Raw genomic sequence first — 18422 nt, forward strand, 5'->3', positions numbered from 1 at the left:
ATATATTGTACATGGTCTAAACACTATACCAGTTATTATGGTTCCGTTTCTTTTCCCCATTTTTTCTTTGCCACATCCAATCAATTCCATATGGCAAAGAGGGGGCAATGTACGTACGTCCACATTCGTACCCTGGCTAACGAACTCATTAGGGACTTAGTCTTTATAGTAAGTCTAAGTGACCGATCCTCGGCTACCTGGACGGCTCATATGTCCACTTAGCCACCTGGACGGCTCACAAGTCTAGTTAGCTACTTGGGCGGCTCGCGTATGAAGTAGAGACATCGGGGCGCCCGATCGATCCTGAGCGGTCACATGTTGATTAACCAGATCCTATCTAGTAAGAGTCCCTTGTCTTTTCCGGGACTCTTATTTTCTGTTTCTATAAATAGGACTCTCCACTTAACAAAGAACTCCACGTTTTTAGAGACTTGATTACGGATACATATTCGGATCGTGGGCAGCCATTAAGGCACGATCTCATTATTTATACAACATCTCCCCTTGCAGATTCAATAGTGTGTCCGGGTGAATTCATACCCAAACATATATATATATATATATATATATATATATATATATATATATATATATATATATATATATATATATATATATATAAACGGTGACTACATGCACTGGAGGTACGTACTTTTCCTAAATTTCATAATTTGATTTCATTTTATGGTTTTGAATTGTTTTTTGTTTATTTCATTTTCGTTAACTCATAGTTTTTCTATAATTCCAACTGTTCATCGAGACGATGTAAACCAACTATCCATTTTAAAGTGTTGCATAATGGTTTTGTCGTCCTCATATTTTAACGTCTCGCATGTTATTGACTCAGATTGAAATACAACTATTTTAGAGTATGTCTTATCCTATATTTTAACCAATTAACTCTGTAGTAATATCCAATTCATACTTGTCATAACTTTCCGATCCGTTTTTAAATTCTTGTAAGCTATCAATTAAGAAATTAAAATACCCATGAAAAAACCTCATTGAACTGTTGATCATCTCTATAAGAACTTCTCAATAAACTTGTTATTTTTTATTTTGATTTTTTCGTAGACTTGTCTTTTAATAAATTGCTTTTGGAAAAATGGTAGAAACCTTAAATAATTTGCTAATTTTATTTTAGTATTTTAGATAGTCTAAATCTTTGGCATATAGTGTAATACCCCGGCCCGTGTGGGAATATACTGCATCGCCTAGCCCGTGAAGCGAGGTTGAAACAGGTACTTGGAAAGGTGCCTAGCCCGTGGGGCAAGGGTCGCCTCATGTATGAATTCTAGCATCTATGAAGTTGTTTGAGATATGAGACATAAGTAATTCATTCGCCAAATCCCAACATAGAGATTTTTTTTTTCCGGATTTATGGATTCATGGAAACTATGTAGTGAAGTTTGCTCATGTAGGAGTAGTCATAGGATGGGTGGCCTCCACGAAAACTTGTTGTCGGTGTCAAAAACCTTTTGCTTGTGGTGACTATGTGGGAACAATCGATGTGTAGGATTTTTTATTCCTTAAATATCAACTTTGATAATAAAAAAATTTTGAAAATTTTGATTGGTGAGTTCTTTATTTTAATTTTTGAAATATTGCAAAAGCATTAATTAATTTGATATTATTGAAAAATTATTTTTTAATTACCTAATCAAACCATTATTTATTGATTTGCAAAATTAATAAAAAAAAATTTAACTATCATTATTTATTGATTTAATAAATTAATGAAAAGTTTTAATTACCAATTAAACCATTATTTATTGATTTGCTTAATTAATAACAAATTTTAACTATCATTATTTATTGATTTAATAAATAGAAGTCTTAATTACTATTATTTGATTTGGTAAATTAATGGGAAGTCTTAATTGCCATCAAACTCCAACACGTGGCGGAACGGTGGCCCTCGATTTATACCCGCTCATATTGAATCCAATTTGTAGGTCATAAAACTTCCCTCCCTTGTTATATATATATATATATATATATATATATATATATATATATATATATATATATATATATATATATTTCACATTTTATATAGAGCATGTCTTGGTCTTGTGAGATGTATCGTCTTGCAGGATGTATGGGGGCCTTTTCGATCGGTACTTTTGAGTGATGCAATACATAACGCACTTCGTGGATGAGTGGTCCACATTAAATACATCATCGCACCATAGATTTAGCCTTTTATATAAGAGAAACCACCTCTTTTGTGTTTGCATCTATTTACATAATTTTTTTGGTTGCAAGTGGATATCATGAGAACTACTTAAATAGTGCACGTAATTGTTGCCGCAACCGGCTATTTGCATTTTGCTACCAAACACTATTTTGTAGGCAGTTACATGGAAATAGGTGCAACTGCCATGTAAATACATCAAACCAAACAGATCATTTAGATTTAGTGGTAATTAAATGTTGGGATGTAGAGATAGGAAAGGGGATGTAGCTCAGAGCCTCAGATGGTAGAGCTCGATACCCCGCATCTCCAAATTTATATTTTTTTGTTCGTTATCCTTAATTGGGCCAAGAAGTGTTAGTAGGCCCAATCCAAGCCCTATTCTAAATCCAGCAAACCTAATGGCGGCAATGACTGCCTATATATATATAGCCGTTGCATACCTGAAACGTAACCAACAAGAAAAGAAGAAAAGAAAATACAGAAAAATTATTAGGTGAAAGCAGGTTTCTAGGAAAGCTCACTATTCTTTATTTTTGATAGGTATTTGAACTTTTTGTTTTAAGGGCTTGGAAGATTGTTTAAAGATAGTAACCATGTCAAGAAAAGAGTTGATGGAGCAAGATGTAAGTAAGTTGGACCTAACTCTCGTCAGGCCACGATTAATATAGGTAAAGTTTTTAAATCTTTTAGTTTATAAATTTGATGAGTTGGTTATAAGTTATATACGTTCGTTGGTTGATTTTCTTGTACGGCATTGTTATTTTAGGAACTATTGGTCATGTGGCACACGGGAAATCTACTGTCGTGAAAGCAATATCGGGTATTCAGGTAAAATTCCCTTTTCTGGTTTTCTCTAAAATTTATTGTTTTAGTTTTAGCAGTTGCTTAGTTTCACCTTGATTTTTCTTGCTCAAATTTAGATTTGCAGTAGTGAATTTTGATTTTACTTTGGCTATTTGTTTTTATTGTTGGATATTTCTTTACCTTGTTCTCGATTGTATATTGTTTGAGTTGGAGCGTAATATAACATTACTATATGTGCAGACGGTTAGATTTAAAAATGAGCTGGAGCGTAATATTACTATCAAGCTGTGGTATGCTAATGCGAAAATTTACAAGTGTGAAAACGAACCTTGCCCAAGACCATTCTGCTACAAGTATGGTGATCTCCAGTATGCTTAAGTTTAAGGTTCTTGTCTTTCTCATTCTTGTATTCATTATTTCCATTTAGAATATCTCCAGGTCCTATGGAAGTGGAAAAGAAGGTAGCCCAGCCCTATATGTGATGCCCCTGGATGTGAGAATGCACGAATGAAGCTTCTGCGACACGTGTCTTTTGTGGACTGCCCTGTAAGTTGGTTGACCTTTACGCTTGTAATCTTGTATACAGTCTTTTATAGCTGCTTGTAGTAAACTAGTCCTTGATAGTGTTTAATAAATGTTGGTGTCGGGAGTCCACATTTTTGGATCATGTAGGTTATTTGATTTTAATTATCAACGTGGTTCTACTTCAAGTTTGATATAAACTAGGCAAGCAGTCACCGAACTGCAGATGTACTTCCTACAAGTTTTTATTGAAGTTTTAGAGACATGAGCTGATTGTAGGTGGACAATATCAACCATTAACAGGTTCCTGGCAAAACTTTGCTGTTATGGGAAAAGTTCTGACATCGAGGTGTTTTCCTAGCCCCAACTGTAAAAGTAGTTCATAGATTTATGATGTGATTATGTGAGCTAAGGAATCTAACATCTTGTTTATAATTTAGAAGTTACATGTCTAGGTATGAGAAACTAAGAACAAGGTTCCAATCGTAGGAATTAGGGACTTTTTTGCAACTTAGGGAGACCAATTAAATCAAATCACAAAAATATGATGTGCATATTCGATAGTATGGGAGATTTGATGGACCACTTAAGTTTCTTTGGTACAAACATTTGACATTGAGTTTAAAAGAAGATCTCTGCTATCACTTTACTGCAAATCTGAGTTATGGTTATTGCCATGTGAAATTTTGTTCTCCTTAGGGTCATGATATTTTGATGGCTACAATGCTCAACGGAGCAGCAATCATGGATGGAGCGTTGCTTCTAATAGCTGCCAACGAGAGCTGCCTCCAACCTCAAACTTCCGAGCATTTGGCTGCTCTTGAGATTATGCAACTGAACCATATTATTATCCTTCAAAATAAGGTCGATCTTGTCCAAGAAGATGTAGCGATCAACCAGCATGAAGCAATTCAAACACTTATCAAGGTTAGTTAACTTTGGCAACCAAGTACTATCTGGTCTAGTCTATACTTATTTAATCAACTCAAGGTTGGATTTCTGAACTGAAACTTTTGCAGCACTCTGTTGTTGATGGTGCGCCAATAATACCGATTTCTGGACAGCTGAAGTATAATATATTGATGTTGTTTGTGAGTACATTGTGAAAAAGATTCCCGTCCCAGTTAGGGACTTTGTTTCACCTCCAAATATGATAATCATCCGATCATTTGACGTGAATAAACCCAGGTCCGGAGTTGATGATTTGAAAGGTGGTGTTGCGGGTGGGAGCATCCTCAGAGTATGTTCTTTTTCTTTTATATTTACTCTCTCTTTATGATGAAAATGATGTGTGATATGATATGTCGTGCGATATAGCTGTTACCAATTGAATTTGTCATACAGTAACAAATAAATTAATACAATTTTGGAGGAAGTATGTGTATGTTCAATTTCCAGTAGTCCTCGTATGACATAATTTTTAACAAGGATCGGTCTTGGAAATATTTGGGTGCCTATGATGTAAAACGATCTCGTCTCATACTGGCAAACAACATGAGCATTGGGTTTTACTTGGAGATAAGAAACTGTTCTTATCTTACACTTTCTTGATATTAAATTTCTCTGAATTCTTTAGCAATTTTTCTTTCTGATTGACTAAAGTGACTTGGATAGTTTGTAAAAAGGGCCCTATGTACGTCTTGTTTCCTCTGTATGTAGTAACTTAGTGCAAGTGAGATACATGCTTGCCTTCTCAGACTGTAGGAACCTATTTCTGATTCATCACACTCTTACCAGGATAGCTGTTACCGATAGGAAACCTGCATCCTGATATAACTAATTGTGGGGAATCGTGATTAAACATGTTTCATTATGCAGGGCATTTTGAAGGTGAATCAAACCATTGAGGTACGCCCGGGAATTGTCAATAAAGATGAGAGTGGCAAAATCATCAGTTGCACTCCCATATATTCAAGAATAGTTTCTCTGTTTGCTGAGCAAAATGAGCTGCAATTTGCAGTGCCTGGGGGACTCATCGGGGTTGGCACTACTATGGACCCCATGTTGACACGTGCTGATAGACTGGTTGGTCAGGTTCTTGGGGAGGTTGGGTCACTGCCAGAAATTTATATTGAACTTAAGGTAAGAAGCCAGAAAAAACTTGACAATTTTATTTTTTCACTTGCTTCTGATGTACACATTCTTGAATCTTGATAGTACCTTGTATTGGTAGTTATTTGTATATTGAATTAGTTTTTTCTTTCCAATATTCCACGTAAACTTCTTCCTGCTCCTGCGACTTCTCGGTGTTAGAACAAAGGGTACAGAAAGCCAAGGAAATGTCTCAAAGCTTACAAAGAATGAGGACCTGATGTTGAACATTGGGTCTATGTCAACGGGGGCTAAGGTGCTTGAAGTGAAAAAAGAGGAGAAGAAATATGTTTGTAGGTTGCTGCTTACATCTCCTGTATGCACTAGAGTAGACGTGAAAGTTGTGCTCAGCCGAAAGATTGAACATCACTGGCGCCTGATTGGGTGGGGTAAAGTTACAGAAGGACTAACAGTTGATGTCGTCTCACCTTTGCCATTCTGAGTAAACCTCACACGAGAGAGCAAGAGCAATTAGAAGGGTGCACATAGTTGATCGAAGAGATGAGGGGTGGTAGGCTAGGAACTAACAACTTTTGTTGTGTAGGAAAGACCTTTTGAAAGCATACTGTTATTCCTTTTTTCCGACAATAATCGGAATGGTTGTAGTTTGTGTGATGCCATTTGATTTCCTTTTTAAGAAGTGCTGTCTGCTTCAAAAGAATACTTCTATTTGAGTATCAGCAGAAAATAAAAAACAGAGAATATATGCACAGTTATACACCTGTTGTATGCTCAGTTATATACATATAATCAAATCAATTTATATTCAACAGAGAAGTGGATGCTAAGATTACTGTCTCCTTACTTCAATGCATGATACACTAAAATTGTTTTATATAGCTCAAAGCATGGGAGAGTGGATGTTTTGAAAGTATACTGACACATACGGTACGTTTCAGAAGAACATAAGGTATGCTTATTTATACTCATTGTTAATATTTGAGTATGCATTTGTGCAAGTGTTGCAGCTGGCTTCTTTAATTTATAGCTTTCAAATCATAGAGAAACTGATTTCATAATTCTTCAGAAATTGAATTACCCTTTAAATTACATCCGAACGTTTCTTAAAACGAGAGCAGAAATTACACCAAGTCAACAGATATTTAACCGATCTTGGCAAGGACATCATTCAGGGTAGATACAGTAGCAGCAAAGGACTTCTGTGCATCAGAGCTGCTCTTCTTCTTTGCAGCGTAGTCTAGCTGAAAACAGAACAGTAGCCAGTCAAAAAAGGCACCGTAAACATCAAATGAAAAACCCACAACAGAATTTGAGAAAAGCAATTCTAAGTTTACTCACACTATCAATGTTCTGGAAGAGTTTTCCAGTGAGATCTTTCAGTATTTTCTTCTCGTCTTTAGACTTGGATGAAATAATGGTGTTGAGGTCATAGCGGAGATAACCGGCCTTGTTACGCAAATCGTTTTGGACATATGGCCATGCTTTCTTGTCTATAAATTCCTTCACATTGAGAATCTCCTTGGCAGACTCCTTTTGCCCTCAGTGCAGCCGCTGTTGGAGGAAGTGGCTGAATGTAGAATCGGTTCTTTAATGGCAGATCAAAGTCCCTTGCCTCGTCTGAATTCTCAGTTCCAGCTGCCAAAATGAGCAGAGTATTAGAAACGATTTGTTCATGCATGAAGAAACCTAAGGAAATTGACAAATGACTGCAATACTGCATATTACTTGGTGTTTCAGTTTGTCGTGTCATAGATATTCACTATCTTTAGTTATATGTTACGGATGATAGCATCCAGTTCGATAGTAATGATACTGTCATTGCATCTTGGTCCAATACTCTTATATCGTGAAATATGCTATGCTAAGCTTTTATGTGATTGTAAACAGAAGATCCTAAATTCTATCAAAAATAATTTTCACATACCCTCTGTTTTTTACTGGAAATTACTCCTCTTTTGTGCATCAACTTCATGCAGGAAAAAAAAAAGGTAGGGATGAAGGATTTACTAAACTACATGTAGGACTTAAGCTAATCTGTTTTATGCAAAGAAAAGAGAACAAACAAAAAAACAATGTAACAATTTACTTTAGGCTTACCTAAAACAAGTTCTAGGAATGTCATCCAATAGGATAATCAATATGCTAATTTTGGTAAAGACGCAACAAGTACATACAATGTTCAAACATATAAAAAATGGCACATTATATAAACTGATGGAGAACTTACGCAATCCACCAGAGGGTGGGGGAGGTGGGCCTACTTTAATTGACCTGGCTTCAGCAAGTACTACCTGAACAAACGATCCAGTAGCCAACCCAGCAGCTACGAGTCCTAATATTGCTCGGCGGCTGCTCTGAGCTACAACTTCGCTCTCAGATGATACTTTCTGAGCTCTAACTGTCAAACCAGATCGTCTCAGGGCTACTCGGCTAGTACCCGCCACGCTTAAGCGGTTGGAACTATTTAACTGGAGACTTCCCTCCAATACCGCTTGAGAAGTACCACGTAGTCCAGCCATTGATGCCACTGCTTGGGCCATTTTTATTCAGCTACTTTCTTTGTGATCTTTTTTCTGCTTCAAAATGTGGAATATATTTTGGATTTGGTTAGTGTGGTTTGTCAAGTGTGTCGTTGTTTCTGTGATGTGGAATTATTTGGGCAACGATCAGATTGCCTTATCTGCCCACATGTTATTGGATAAGTTGAGTTAGAAACATACCACTCACCATTTGACAAGTGTTACCTATGAACTATGTTATTAGACAAGCTGGATTATGTATCACTGTATCAGCCAAGTAGCCAACTAAAGTATGACAAGTGAATATTTAGTAGTTTTAAATTTTTAATAGTTTGGTTTTGTTGTGTTATCTAATTAGAGAATGGAAGAATTGTTGGGGTCCATGGATTTATACTGGATACCCTTAAAATCTATGCCACCTCATTAGCCTGTGGGCTAATGGTGTGTTGCACCCAACGCCACAATCGCTGGCTACAAAACCAACCTGTCCGGACCATGATCTCTGCTGCAGCAACACTGTTCATGTCTTCAGACCTCAAGCCTCAATTTAATGCTGTCGGTGGCAAAGCTCGTGTCAAGAGTTTGATAGGAAACTATATTGCTGATGAAATTACCGTGCATTAGCTCTTGTGAGGCATTCCATGTCACTTTGTTGGCTTACATAGAATGCTTGTCAGAGTGCGCCGTGAGAAGTTGTAGGCCTTCGGTGCTTTAGGCGGCATACAAATTGTTTGGCATGTCGCGATCCCCTATTTTTTTTTTCCATACCAGTAAATGCCACTTTACCTGCCTTACATATTGTCTCCAATTCGTACATGCATTCTACACTAGGAAAATGTTGCTATTTGTGTTGCAGATTGACTCAGATGAAGGTACTACACCTAAATCAGTTAAGTGATAGTCCTGTTGCTTAATATTAGATCCAACCTAGGATCTCAAAAGATGTATGTAGTTCTACTACATATAAAAGTCCAGAGATACCTACTCTCAGGATGTATATGGTGCCCGCAACCATTCTTGATGTTCAATTCTTTGTAAATGAAGCTATTCACTGATTACCTTATAAATCCTTGTTTACAGTGCAAGGTGGCGCCATTTTGGTATTTTCAGTATGCAAGATAACACTGGCTTTCTAGCATTATTATCATTACATTTTAACCACGAGGAATGCCCGTTTAATACAATTCAACAAATCTAATTGATTATTCTGTGAACATATTGACCGCAAAAGATCAAGTTAAACCAAATATATTGGAAAAAGCTTTGAAACAGAATGAAAAGAGTCACTTAATTTGAACTTTAAGTTTGTAGGAGGCAATTTTAGGCAATGAAGTTATCTACATTTTCTAACAATAACAAGCTAGAAAGATTATAAGAAAATTAGTACAGCAGCTGTTACTCACTTGAACCATTTTTGTTTGGGTTAAGTAGTATTACCCCCCACTAGATGAGCCAATTAGGATTTCCCCCCACTAGATGGGAAATTAGGGTCTCCCTCCCAACACACGGTCAACTTGGTTTGACTGTTAACTTTTAAGTCAAATAGTTGAAAATGACACAATTGCTCCCACCTAATTAAAATTGAACATTTGTTTTTTGAAAATAATGAGGACATTTGTGTAATTTTCAGTTGCTTGACTTGAAATTTAACGGTCAATCCAAGTTGACCGTGTATTTAGGAGGAGACCCTAATTGGGAATCCTAATTGGCTCATCTAGTGGGGGGGGAGGGGTAATACTAGTTAACCCTTCTTGTTTCCACCTCCTGAAGTATAGCTGTGGTGTCTTGATAACATGATTCTGCTTGAGGAAGACTGCATCTTCACAGCAGCTTCAAGCTGTGAAAAAAAATTATTAAAAAAAATAAATTTCCGTAGGCTTATCTTCCAAGCTCAACAGAGCCAAACAAATCAATCTAGTAGTAAGAACGACTATTAATAACTCGATTGGATCATGACTAATGGATGTCCTTTTTCAAAGAAAATGTTATATCGAGATTGTCCTGTTAACCTTAATAACCACAAAGAGGTTAATGTTGGTGCATAGAAAAGAAGTCTTTAATCTCACTGTGTTCTACAACCAGACAGGGAAGCAGCAACTTAGAGCTGAATTGCACTAATACACTTGCCAAAGAATCACATTGATACAACTCAGACTTGAATGGTGCTAGGCATCTTTCAAATGTTTTGTTATCAACACAAATGACTATAAAGATGGTTGTGCATTGTTACCTTTTCCACACTATCGAATAATCGTTCAGCCAGGTCAGTGAGAGGTCCCTTGTCATTAACTGGGGATGCTGAGATCACAGTATCGAAATCATAGTACATGATTGAGGACTTTAGGCGCAAATATTTCCTTACATAATGCCATGCATCTTGTCCTAATATATCCCCCATTCCCATCAGATCAAAAGCATACTTCTTTAGCCTGTAAGCACTTCCCTTTGGTTCAACATTTGCTACAAAAATTCCTTTCTTGAGAAAGGTTGGAGTCCCGGATTCCTCATTTGCGATCTCTGCAATTGAAATATAGCTTACTCACTAACTTAAAACTCCGTCTATATAATTTACTGGTCGTCTGGCTAATGGAATATAATTGAAGTTCCATATATGTTTGAGACAGCTTTCTTGGCGGTGATTGTCTAGGGGACTAATAATTGCCCAGTAACAACACGCACGGGGGATCTTTTAGTAGATATCAGCTATTTACAATGACATCTAAACATACACGTAAAGAGGATCGTTTCGGGCGTTAGCATATATCTGCATGTAAATCACTCTTTTGTGAAACACAAAGTTTGTATATGGACAGTATAGGAGCTACTTGCAAACGTGCTACATGTTTGGTTGAATGAAGAGTACCCAATATCCGCTACTCAATTCTATTCAAATCTATTATTTTTTGGTAGAGAGCGCAAAAGTTTATGCCGCTTACTCCATTATCAGGACTTTCTCACAAGCAATCAAGTACAAAATATTTGCACACTTGTGGAGTTTTATCTCGAAATTTGATACAGAAAAGCCATTACTAAAACAAAGCAGTATACGAAATTTGAGCATTCAATTATCATGAAAGCGCATGTCATGACTCATGAGGGTATACAAGCGATGTGGTCTCAAGAAAACTTACTGCTGGAAACAAGAGGTACTGTTAATGGGCCAGTCCTCCAATTAACTTTGTTGTTGGTTTTAGGGATTAGGGAGCATTAATTACCATGTATAGTCTAACTTTGCTCCTGATTAACTTTGTTGTTGGTTTTAGGGATTAGGGAGCATCCTGGAAACTTCAACATGGTGTAAACTGTAAACGTGCTCCATATTTTTATTCCTCGTTTGTTTTTTAAAGTAGACTAGCAACAGTACATGCATCAATTAAAGCAGTTCGTAACTTTGTTGTAGGAAGAAATTAATAATGCTGTGGGTCGTAAGGATTAAGAAATATACTCATTCACATCATTTGAAGAATCTTGCTCTCTAAGAAGCACATTGGATCCATAGGAAGAACTATTTAATTATATTTGCAACCCTGTTCCTTAATTTTACAGGAGCCACGTCACATCAAAGTTTATGTTCTTCATACATGCCAGGAAAGTGATTTTGGCATCATAGGATGGAACAATTGCTATTGTCATTCTGTGTGACTTACTGTAAGGCGATTAGGATTTATGAGACAACAACCTCTTTATTTTTAGAATTTGCACGCAGAATGTAGACTACGGTGATTGTAGAATTCTGTTGGGGTGTTTGAAAATGAGAAGCTGAATACATTCTGGGCATCATAAGTTCATAACTTTAAGCACGATTTCATATTATTTCGCAGAAAACTATATTCCAGCAAATAGTCGAAAGAATTAAGGAAAAGGAAATGCAAAATTTTATTGTATATATCTATATATTTGAAAGCAGAGGCTGAACTGTTGATGATATTTGCTAAAAGCACATCTACTTAACAGATAGATCAAACTTTGAGCTTATTATAGTCCTATTTCACATTGCTCACTTTATTTTAAATATAGAAGTGATCTTGTCTATCACATTGGCACATTGCCCAACAATTCAGCCGGACCACCTCCAGTTCCAACGCTCATGTCTGTTTCTGGATCAAATGAGAATGGTTTCAGTGGTTTTGTTGCCCAACAATTCAGCCGGACCACCTCCAGTTCCAACGCTCATGTCTGTTTCTGGATCAAATGGGAATGGTTTCAGTGGTTTTGTTGCCTCAATAAGTTCCTCTATTGGTATTTGTGGTTTAGATCTCTCCAGCGGAACAATGGGATTGTAATACTTATTTGGATCTTGACAATAATCCTGTGGAAAGAGAAACAAAAAAAGCATCTGAATTATTTACTTGGATCATTACGTAACCGGGCTGTACCATAATTTTATGATCTGACTGACCTGATCAGCATGCATTTTCCTCACAAAAGTATTGAATATCCTGAAATTTTCGCTCTGAAATAGATCATCTGTGAGCCTGAGGTATGTCATAGAAGCCATCCGCAGTTTTGGCGGCCCATCTTTGTTAACTCCATTCGCCTTGCATTCTTAAGTATTTGATTATAAGCTGTCCTATCATATCTAGGGGCGCATTTTCACCTGCAACCGATATCTTCTCTCCAACCTGCGCTGAACACCTATACATACATATAATCAACAAGCAACAATTCACCTTCAGATCGTTGATTCCAATATAATTAGGGCTCTTCAAGCTAGGTTCTTACCTGCTGTACAAGTTCCTCAGGTCCACTCTTAGCATCTGGCGCTTTGTTCAGAGTCTCTCATCTCAATGCATGTGAAATTTAAAATTGCATAATGCCTTGAGAGCATTCTGGCAATGGGGCGGTATCCATCTCGATCATTCAAGTTGTAGTATCCTGCTGTAAGTTCTGCTGCATGGTTCTCGGTCTTATACCACCAATGGATTCCAGATACCTGTTCAAAATATCGTGCTTGGATCAAATCATATACACAAAAATAAATTCCGGTTGTAATTGAAGTGATTAAATAAGACCAGTCTTGGGAGGTTTACTTTGGCGGCTAGCTTGACTTTACACCCACGGAAAATTTTGTTGGCTTCGTCAAGTATCTGATCACCATGGAATAGCAGTTTGTTTGAATACCATGTCAGGAAGAACTTCCCTTTGTCAGTGAGATATGTCCCAGTTGATTTGAAGAACCCCGTGGAATCAGGCTTGTCATTGTACACCCCTGCATTATCTGGTAATTCCCAATCAGAATGCCCTGCTTGTCTAGCTGCTTCTTTGAAATCTGCTTTGAGATACTTGTCATAACACTGCAAGTTAAAGATGTTGTCAAGGTTCTTATCCTTAACTCAAAAAACTAAAGCGAATCATACTAGCCTATCTATAATTGCTCATGACTGTTTGGCATGACTTTCCGTACACAAATTCGTTTTTACTTACCTAATCATCTATAAATGTCCAATACTTTTAGGCCATCAACAAGAAATCGAGGATCCATAGAATGCAACAAAGTGATGTGTATAACACTGAAATAATAACCATCTTCACACACAAGAAGATCCTTGAAGATCCCTTGAATCAATAAGACAGAGAACAACATAGCAATTTTTTTAACAGACTGAAGTTTTACGCATTACAAGCACCTATATAGTCCCGAAACTCATGATTACTAGAATGATTATAGAAACCTTCAGTACATAAAAAGAATACGTAGTAAAGAACGTCGCAGCAATTGTGGAGTCTCTACACTCTGAAGGTATGCAAAAGTGTGTGCCAATTACTAACACAAAGGAAGGTCTTTGAACTACATATCAATGAGTCACTGAGTCTAGTGGTCCGATTTATTTTCAGCATCTCAATTCAAATAACCACACAGTACATTTGCCGTTTTGTTAAAAAGAAGATAATGGAAGTAGTCTCACCTGAAATTCTCCGATTCCTGGAAACACCCACCCTTTATTTTCTTGATAAGATGGATATCTAAGCTCCCCAGCTGGACCAAGTCCTACTTCAATATCCATTATCATCCCCGACTCCAAGAAATCCGACATGTTCTCTCTAAAGCTTTTCATAAAGTCACTATACATCTACATAAAAATAATCCCAAGCTTTAGAACTACTATTAACTCATCAAACACATCAAACATGACCTCAATTATCAAAAATAGAAAAAGGGGCCAAACCTCAATGGCAGTTCGCCTGCCGAATAGTGGTTTATGATCCAAACCAACTGAAATATACTCCTTATCCCTCTCACCGGACAACGTAGTGTAAAAGATATCGGGGTTGGTTTCTCCGACATCAAGTACCCATTTCGGTATAGGAATATTAACAATATCTCCAACATTTCCACCACATTGATGAAATGACATAATTGCTTGCAACTTTAGTCCACATTTTTGTACGATTTGAAACAAACTTCTATATGCACTCCAATCATATTGTTTAGGACCATTTGATTCTATAATCCCCCACCATACATCCAACATGACCCCATCCACATCTGCTGCTTTTAGTTGCTTTAGTTGTTTCTCTATTTCTTCTTTGTTTTCAAATACATTATTTGGTGTTATAACACCCAACTAAAAACACACCACATACCAAAAAAAACACACATTATGTTACAACATTAGTCTAATATTATAAATTGAAGTGGTACTTAAAGAAGGAAGTGTTACTTACAGGGAGCATGACATAGACAGGAACGTAGTTTGCTAACATCTTGTCTTTCTGAGTGCGTACAGTGACTAGAGTTGGTGTCTGCATTTTTTTTTGAGTAAAGAGTATGAAACTGGAGATGGAGATGATACTATCGAGTCCGGACTTAAAAAGAGGTTCCAATTAAGAAAAAGACAATGGGTACTTAGCTTATGATTGAAGCGCAGAATCACGTGAGGGAACAGGTGTTAAAACGTGAAATTTGCATTCATACAGTCTGCATTACGTCTTAGGCTGATGGGCTTGATTGCCTGTAAAAATGTTCATGTAAATATGAGCACTATACACTAGCAGTGAAATAAATTTGAGTTTGTGTTACTTGCAAACAAGCACAACCACCCTCTAATCTTCAGTTATGTAACATAAAGTTTGTGTAAGTAATCTTTTCGGTTATCAGGTTTTAAAATGCTAATGCCGTCAAAAATTTAAAAATCAATTGGTTTACTAACAAAGATAGTGATCATTTTAGCCAAAATCACAGCCTAATTGGCTATCAAAAAAATCACAGCCTAGCTAATTGTTTATTATGAATTCTTTGCAGTAGCTAAACTAGATAACTGCTAAGCAGTGGGGGCGTGAGCGGAGGGTGGAGAAAAGAGAGAGAGAGATGGGTTTTTGGGTGGGGAGAGAGAGAGTTAGGGTTTGGTTGAGAGGGAGAGGAGAGAGAACGAAAGAGGGAGAGGGAGAGAGAGGGATAGGTGAGGACAGACGAACAGAAATCTACCAAACAACTTTTTGTCTTTTGTCCCAAAGACCCCCACCCTCCCAAAAACGTTCGCTACGCTCACTTGATTAATATTTGAAGTTTTTATAAGCTTTTGAAGTTTCACAAAGTTTTCACTTCAGCGAAGAAAGATTGCAAAACTAGGGGTGTCTTCGGATCGGATCAGATCGGATTAACCTCTTTCGGAGTTTTTCCAAAATTTTTTCAGAACCTAATATGCTAGCCAAATCCGATCCATCTTTTTTTTTCGATTCAAAATATATTTCCAATTCCGAAACTTTGGAAATTTGAATAACTTCGGAAATTTTCAAAAATCTCTTTACTTTCAATTATTTTGGAAATATCATGCGCCAATGTTCATTGTAGGGAGAAAACCATGTCCACAACACCAATGTACCAACAACAATACGCACTTGTTTACCGAGAAAACCCATTTTCATTCAAACAAGTGATCCAAGAAAAACGAGAAAAAAGAACCCGCAGACCACCAATAGCAAGCATTGCATTACATTGAGGTCCGGGTATTTGTAATGTTTCAATCTTTTTTCGTGTGTGGAAATTGAAGCGTGAAGTGTCTGCATAAATAATGGATTATGGTCTTGGACTCTAAGTTACATAATATTCTATCTATTGGAATTTGGCTTTTGGATTAGTCTGGAAGTCATTGTATGACTCAATGACATTTTTTTTCATATCATTGTTGTTATGACAGATGGTGTAATGACAGTAGAGTGGTCCAATTCAAGTGGGGAAGTAGTAGGTTATGTTTTTCTTTTGTTTTTGGAACTAAAAAACTATAAAATGAATGAACGGCCGAGATCTAATCAAGTGGATAGTGAGAGAAGTATATATTTTCGGAATAAATTGGCAATAATATCGGAATTTTCGGATCGGATCGGATTTTAGAATTATATCCAAATCCGATCCAATTTTTTTTCGGAATTTTGGGAAATCGGAAAAACGGAAAATCGGCCCATGAAAACTACACCCAGAGCCAGACCAATTTCGGGTCAGATTTCGGAAAAATCGGAAATTCGGCAAAAAGAGACACCCCTATGCAAAACAAAGCTAAACTGAGCTCAGAAAATCATTCTTACGTGCTCAATCTCCAAAGATAAACCCATGTTCAAGTGTTCAGTGCGCCTGGTCAAATTATCACGGTGAATTATCTCCTACTTGCTACTATAAAATTCAGTTTCAAGAGCTTAGCGCACCTGGTTAAATGGGATTGGTGGCTAATCCCCTCCCATTTATTCTGAAATCCAAGTTTTGCCACTTAGTGCGCTTGGTCAGGTTTAATGTAGTAATCAAACTCTCCCTGTAAAAATCCAAGTTCCAATGTTTAACATGCCTGGTCAGGAGCCTCACCTTTCTTGTTATAATCTAAGTTCAAGCGCTCAACTTGTTTGGCTGAGTTTGGTGTTTGATAAGAGCCCAAAACTGTAGTTTTAACCCCTTAACAATCGTACCTTTAGACCAATTATGTGAGTAATAATTAAGAGTTAATACTTATTACGTGTTTTTATGCGTTTCAGGCTTCAAAGTCAATTATGTGCAGAAATATGCCACTTTGATGAGATAAAGGAGCAATGGTTGGTTCTAAGGAGTTCTATGATTAAAGGCCAAGATTCAAGAAGACAAAGCCTTCTAAAGCCCGGGCCAAATTTGAAAAGTCAAAGTCAATGCGGGCGTAAACAAAGACTCAAAGTCGTGAAAACTTCCGAAGGCCGTATCTTTGGACTCAGACCTCGGAATTGAGCCTACCTTATGTCAACACGACCGGCTCGGAAAGAGATTTCCAATGGTCTAAGCCTTGACCCAATCAGAGGAGCAGAAGTGGACGAAAAATCTGTCGAAGTCAACTGCAGCTGAAGAGGCCTTTTTGGACTGAAAGAATTGGGTTTTGGGCCTGATTCTCTGGCCCGAAACATGGATCCAAGCCCATGCAAGATTTTTGGATCTGAGCATATAAAAACCAAAGCTTAGCTCTTAGTTAATGGTAGTTAGTTAGACCTAAAACTATATAGAATTCTAGATCTAGTTTTCAGTAGAGTAATTAAGTTGAAGTTCCATTTTCAATTCTTGTTTTAGATTAAGTCTTTGAATCATTGTTCTTGATTGATTAGATAAATTAAATAGTTATTTTGTCAATTTCGAATTGTGTTATTTCGATTTATAGCCCTAGTTTTAATTCTTGTTGAGTATCATTTCGTAGTTTAAGTAGATTGAAGCATTGTTAGTTAATTTAGTTAAGTTAGAATTTTAATATGATGTGTAGTTATAATTCAATGGGAAATGATGGTTTGATGACTCAAGGCTAAAACCTCCATTAGAGGGGTTGATGAAGCCTTGATGAAAACTTAGTGGTATAGCGTAGCAGCATTGTAGAATCGATTCCACTCTAGAAGGTCGTGATTCGCCATGAGAATGGGTAGACGACCTCACATGCTAGTTAGTATTCGGTAGAAATGCCATGAACACTAGGGATTAGAACTCGAATTTCTTGCCGTAAGAACGTAAGAATCGAGATACAAGAATCTATGCTAGGTTATTAAGTTGGATTCGAGGTGGATTCAATTCCCTCTAATCCTTTATCTAGATTAAAAACAATCATATTTCCCATAGCATTAGTAGTTAAATTCAACACAATCAATTTCATATTGTATCGTAGTATAACACCCTTCGTAAAGCTCTCATTAGACTTAAGACCGACTAATTAGATTATAAAACATTCCATGCTAGAGCACTAGGAGTAGAACGAATTTGTTACTCCACTCTATTTCGATAGAATTGATAGTAGAAACTTTGATAAAATATAGACACAAAAGATAGTTTTAGTTTTACTTGCGATTTTAAGTTTCATCGCTTTATTTCGTAGGTAAAACTAGTCATTTTATCT

General features: G+C 36.8%; 2 protein-coding genes and 2 pseudogenes across 4 annotated transcripts; 1 reads left to right on the forward strand and 3 right to left on the reverse strand.

Moving 5' to 3' along the window:
* Nucleotides 1–2767: 2767 nt before the first annotated feature.
* Nucleotides 2768–6719, forward strand: LOC147477487 (eukaryotic translation initiation factor 2 subunit gamma-like; annotated as a pseudogene). Its single transcript, XR_015209612.1, has 8 exons — nucleotides 2768–2868; nucleotides 2967–3028; nucleotides 3245–3357; nucleotides 3443–3550; nucleotides 4226–4453; nucleotides 4546–4766; nucleotides 5345–5613; nucleotides 5747–6719. The product of XR_015209612.1 is annotated as a eukaryotic translation initiation factor 2 subunit gamma-like (transcript).
* On the reverse strand, nucleotides 6617–8206 carry LOC147477488 (oxygen-evolving enhancer protein 3-2, chloroplastic-like). Its single transcript, XM_086585021.1, is given in 4 exon segments — nucleotides 6617–6819; nucleotides 6917–7111; nucleotides 7113–7213; nucleotides 7806–8206. Coding segments are annotated over 4 exon segments (708 nt in total). The 5' UTR covers nucleotides 8119–8206; the 3' UTR covers nucleotides 6617–6720.
* Nucleotides 8207–9834: 1628 nt separating this feature from the next.
* Nucleotides 9835–12186, reverse strand: LOC147477489 (photosynthetic NDH subunit of lumenal location 3, chloroplastic-like). Its single transcript, XM_086586026.1, is given in 4 exon segments — nucleotides 9835–9913; nucleotides 9915–9934; nucleotides 10328–10614; nucleotides 12168–12186. Coding segments are annotated over 4 exon segments (405 nt in total).
* LOC147477490 (beta-amylase-like) lies at nucleotides 11950–14923 on the reverse strand (annotated as a pseudogene). The gene is made up of 7 exons (XR_015207647.1): nucleotides 14764–14923; nucleotides 14265–14663; nucleotides 14004–14168; nucleotides 13128–13391; nucleotides 12820–13030; nucleotides 12497–12732; nucleotides 11950–12406 (listed from the first exon to the last, which is right to left on the reverse strand). The product of XR_015207647.1 is annotated as a beta-amylase-like (transcript).
* Between the last annotated feature and the right edge of the window lie 3499 nt (nucleotides 14924–18422).

The sequence above is a fragment of the Coptis chinensis genome, chromosome 9, assembly GCF_015680905.1.
Source record: "Coptis chinensis isolate HL-2020 chromosome 9, ASM1568090v1, whole genome shotgun sequence".
Taxonomy (NCBI): Eukaryota; Viridiplantae; Streptophyta; class Magnoliopsida; order Ranunculales; family Ranunculaceae; genus Coptis; species Coptis chinensis.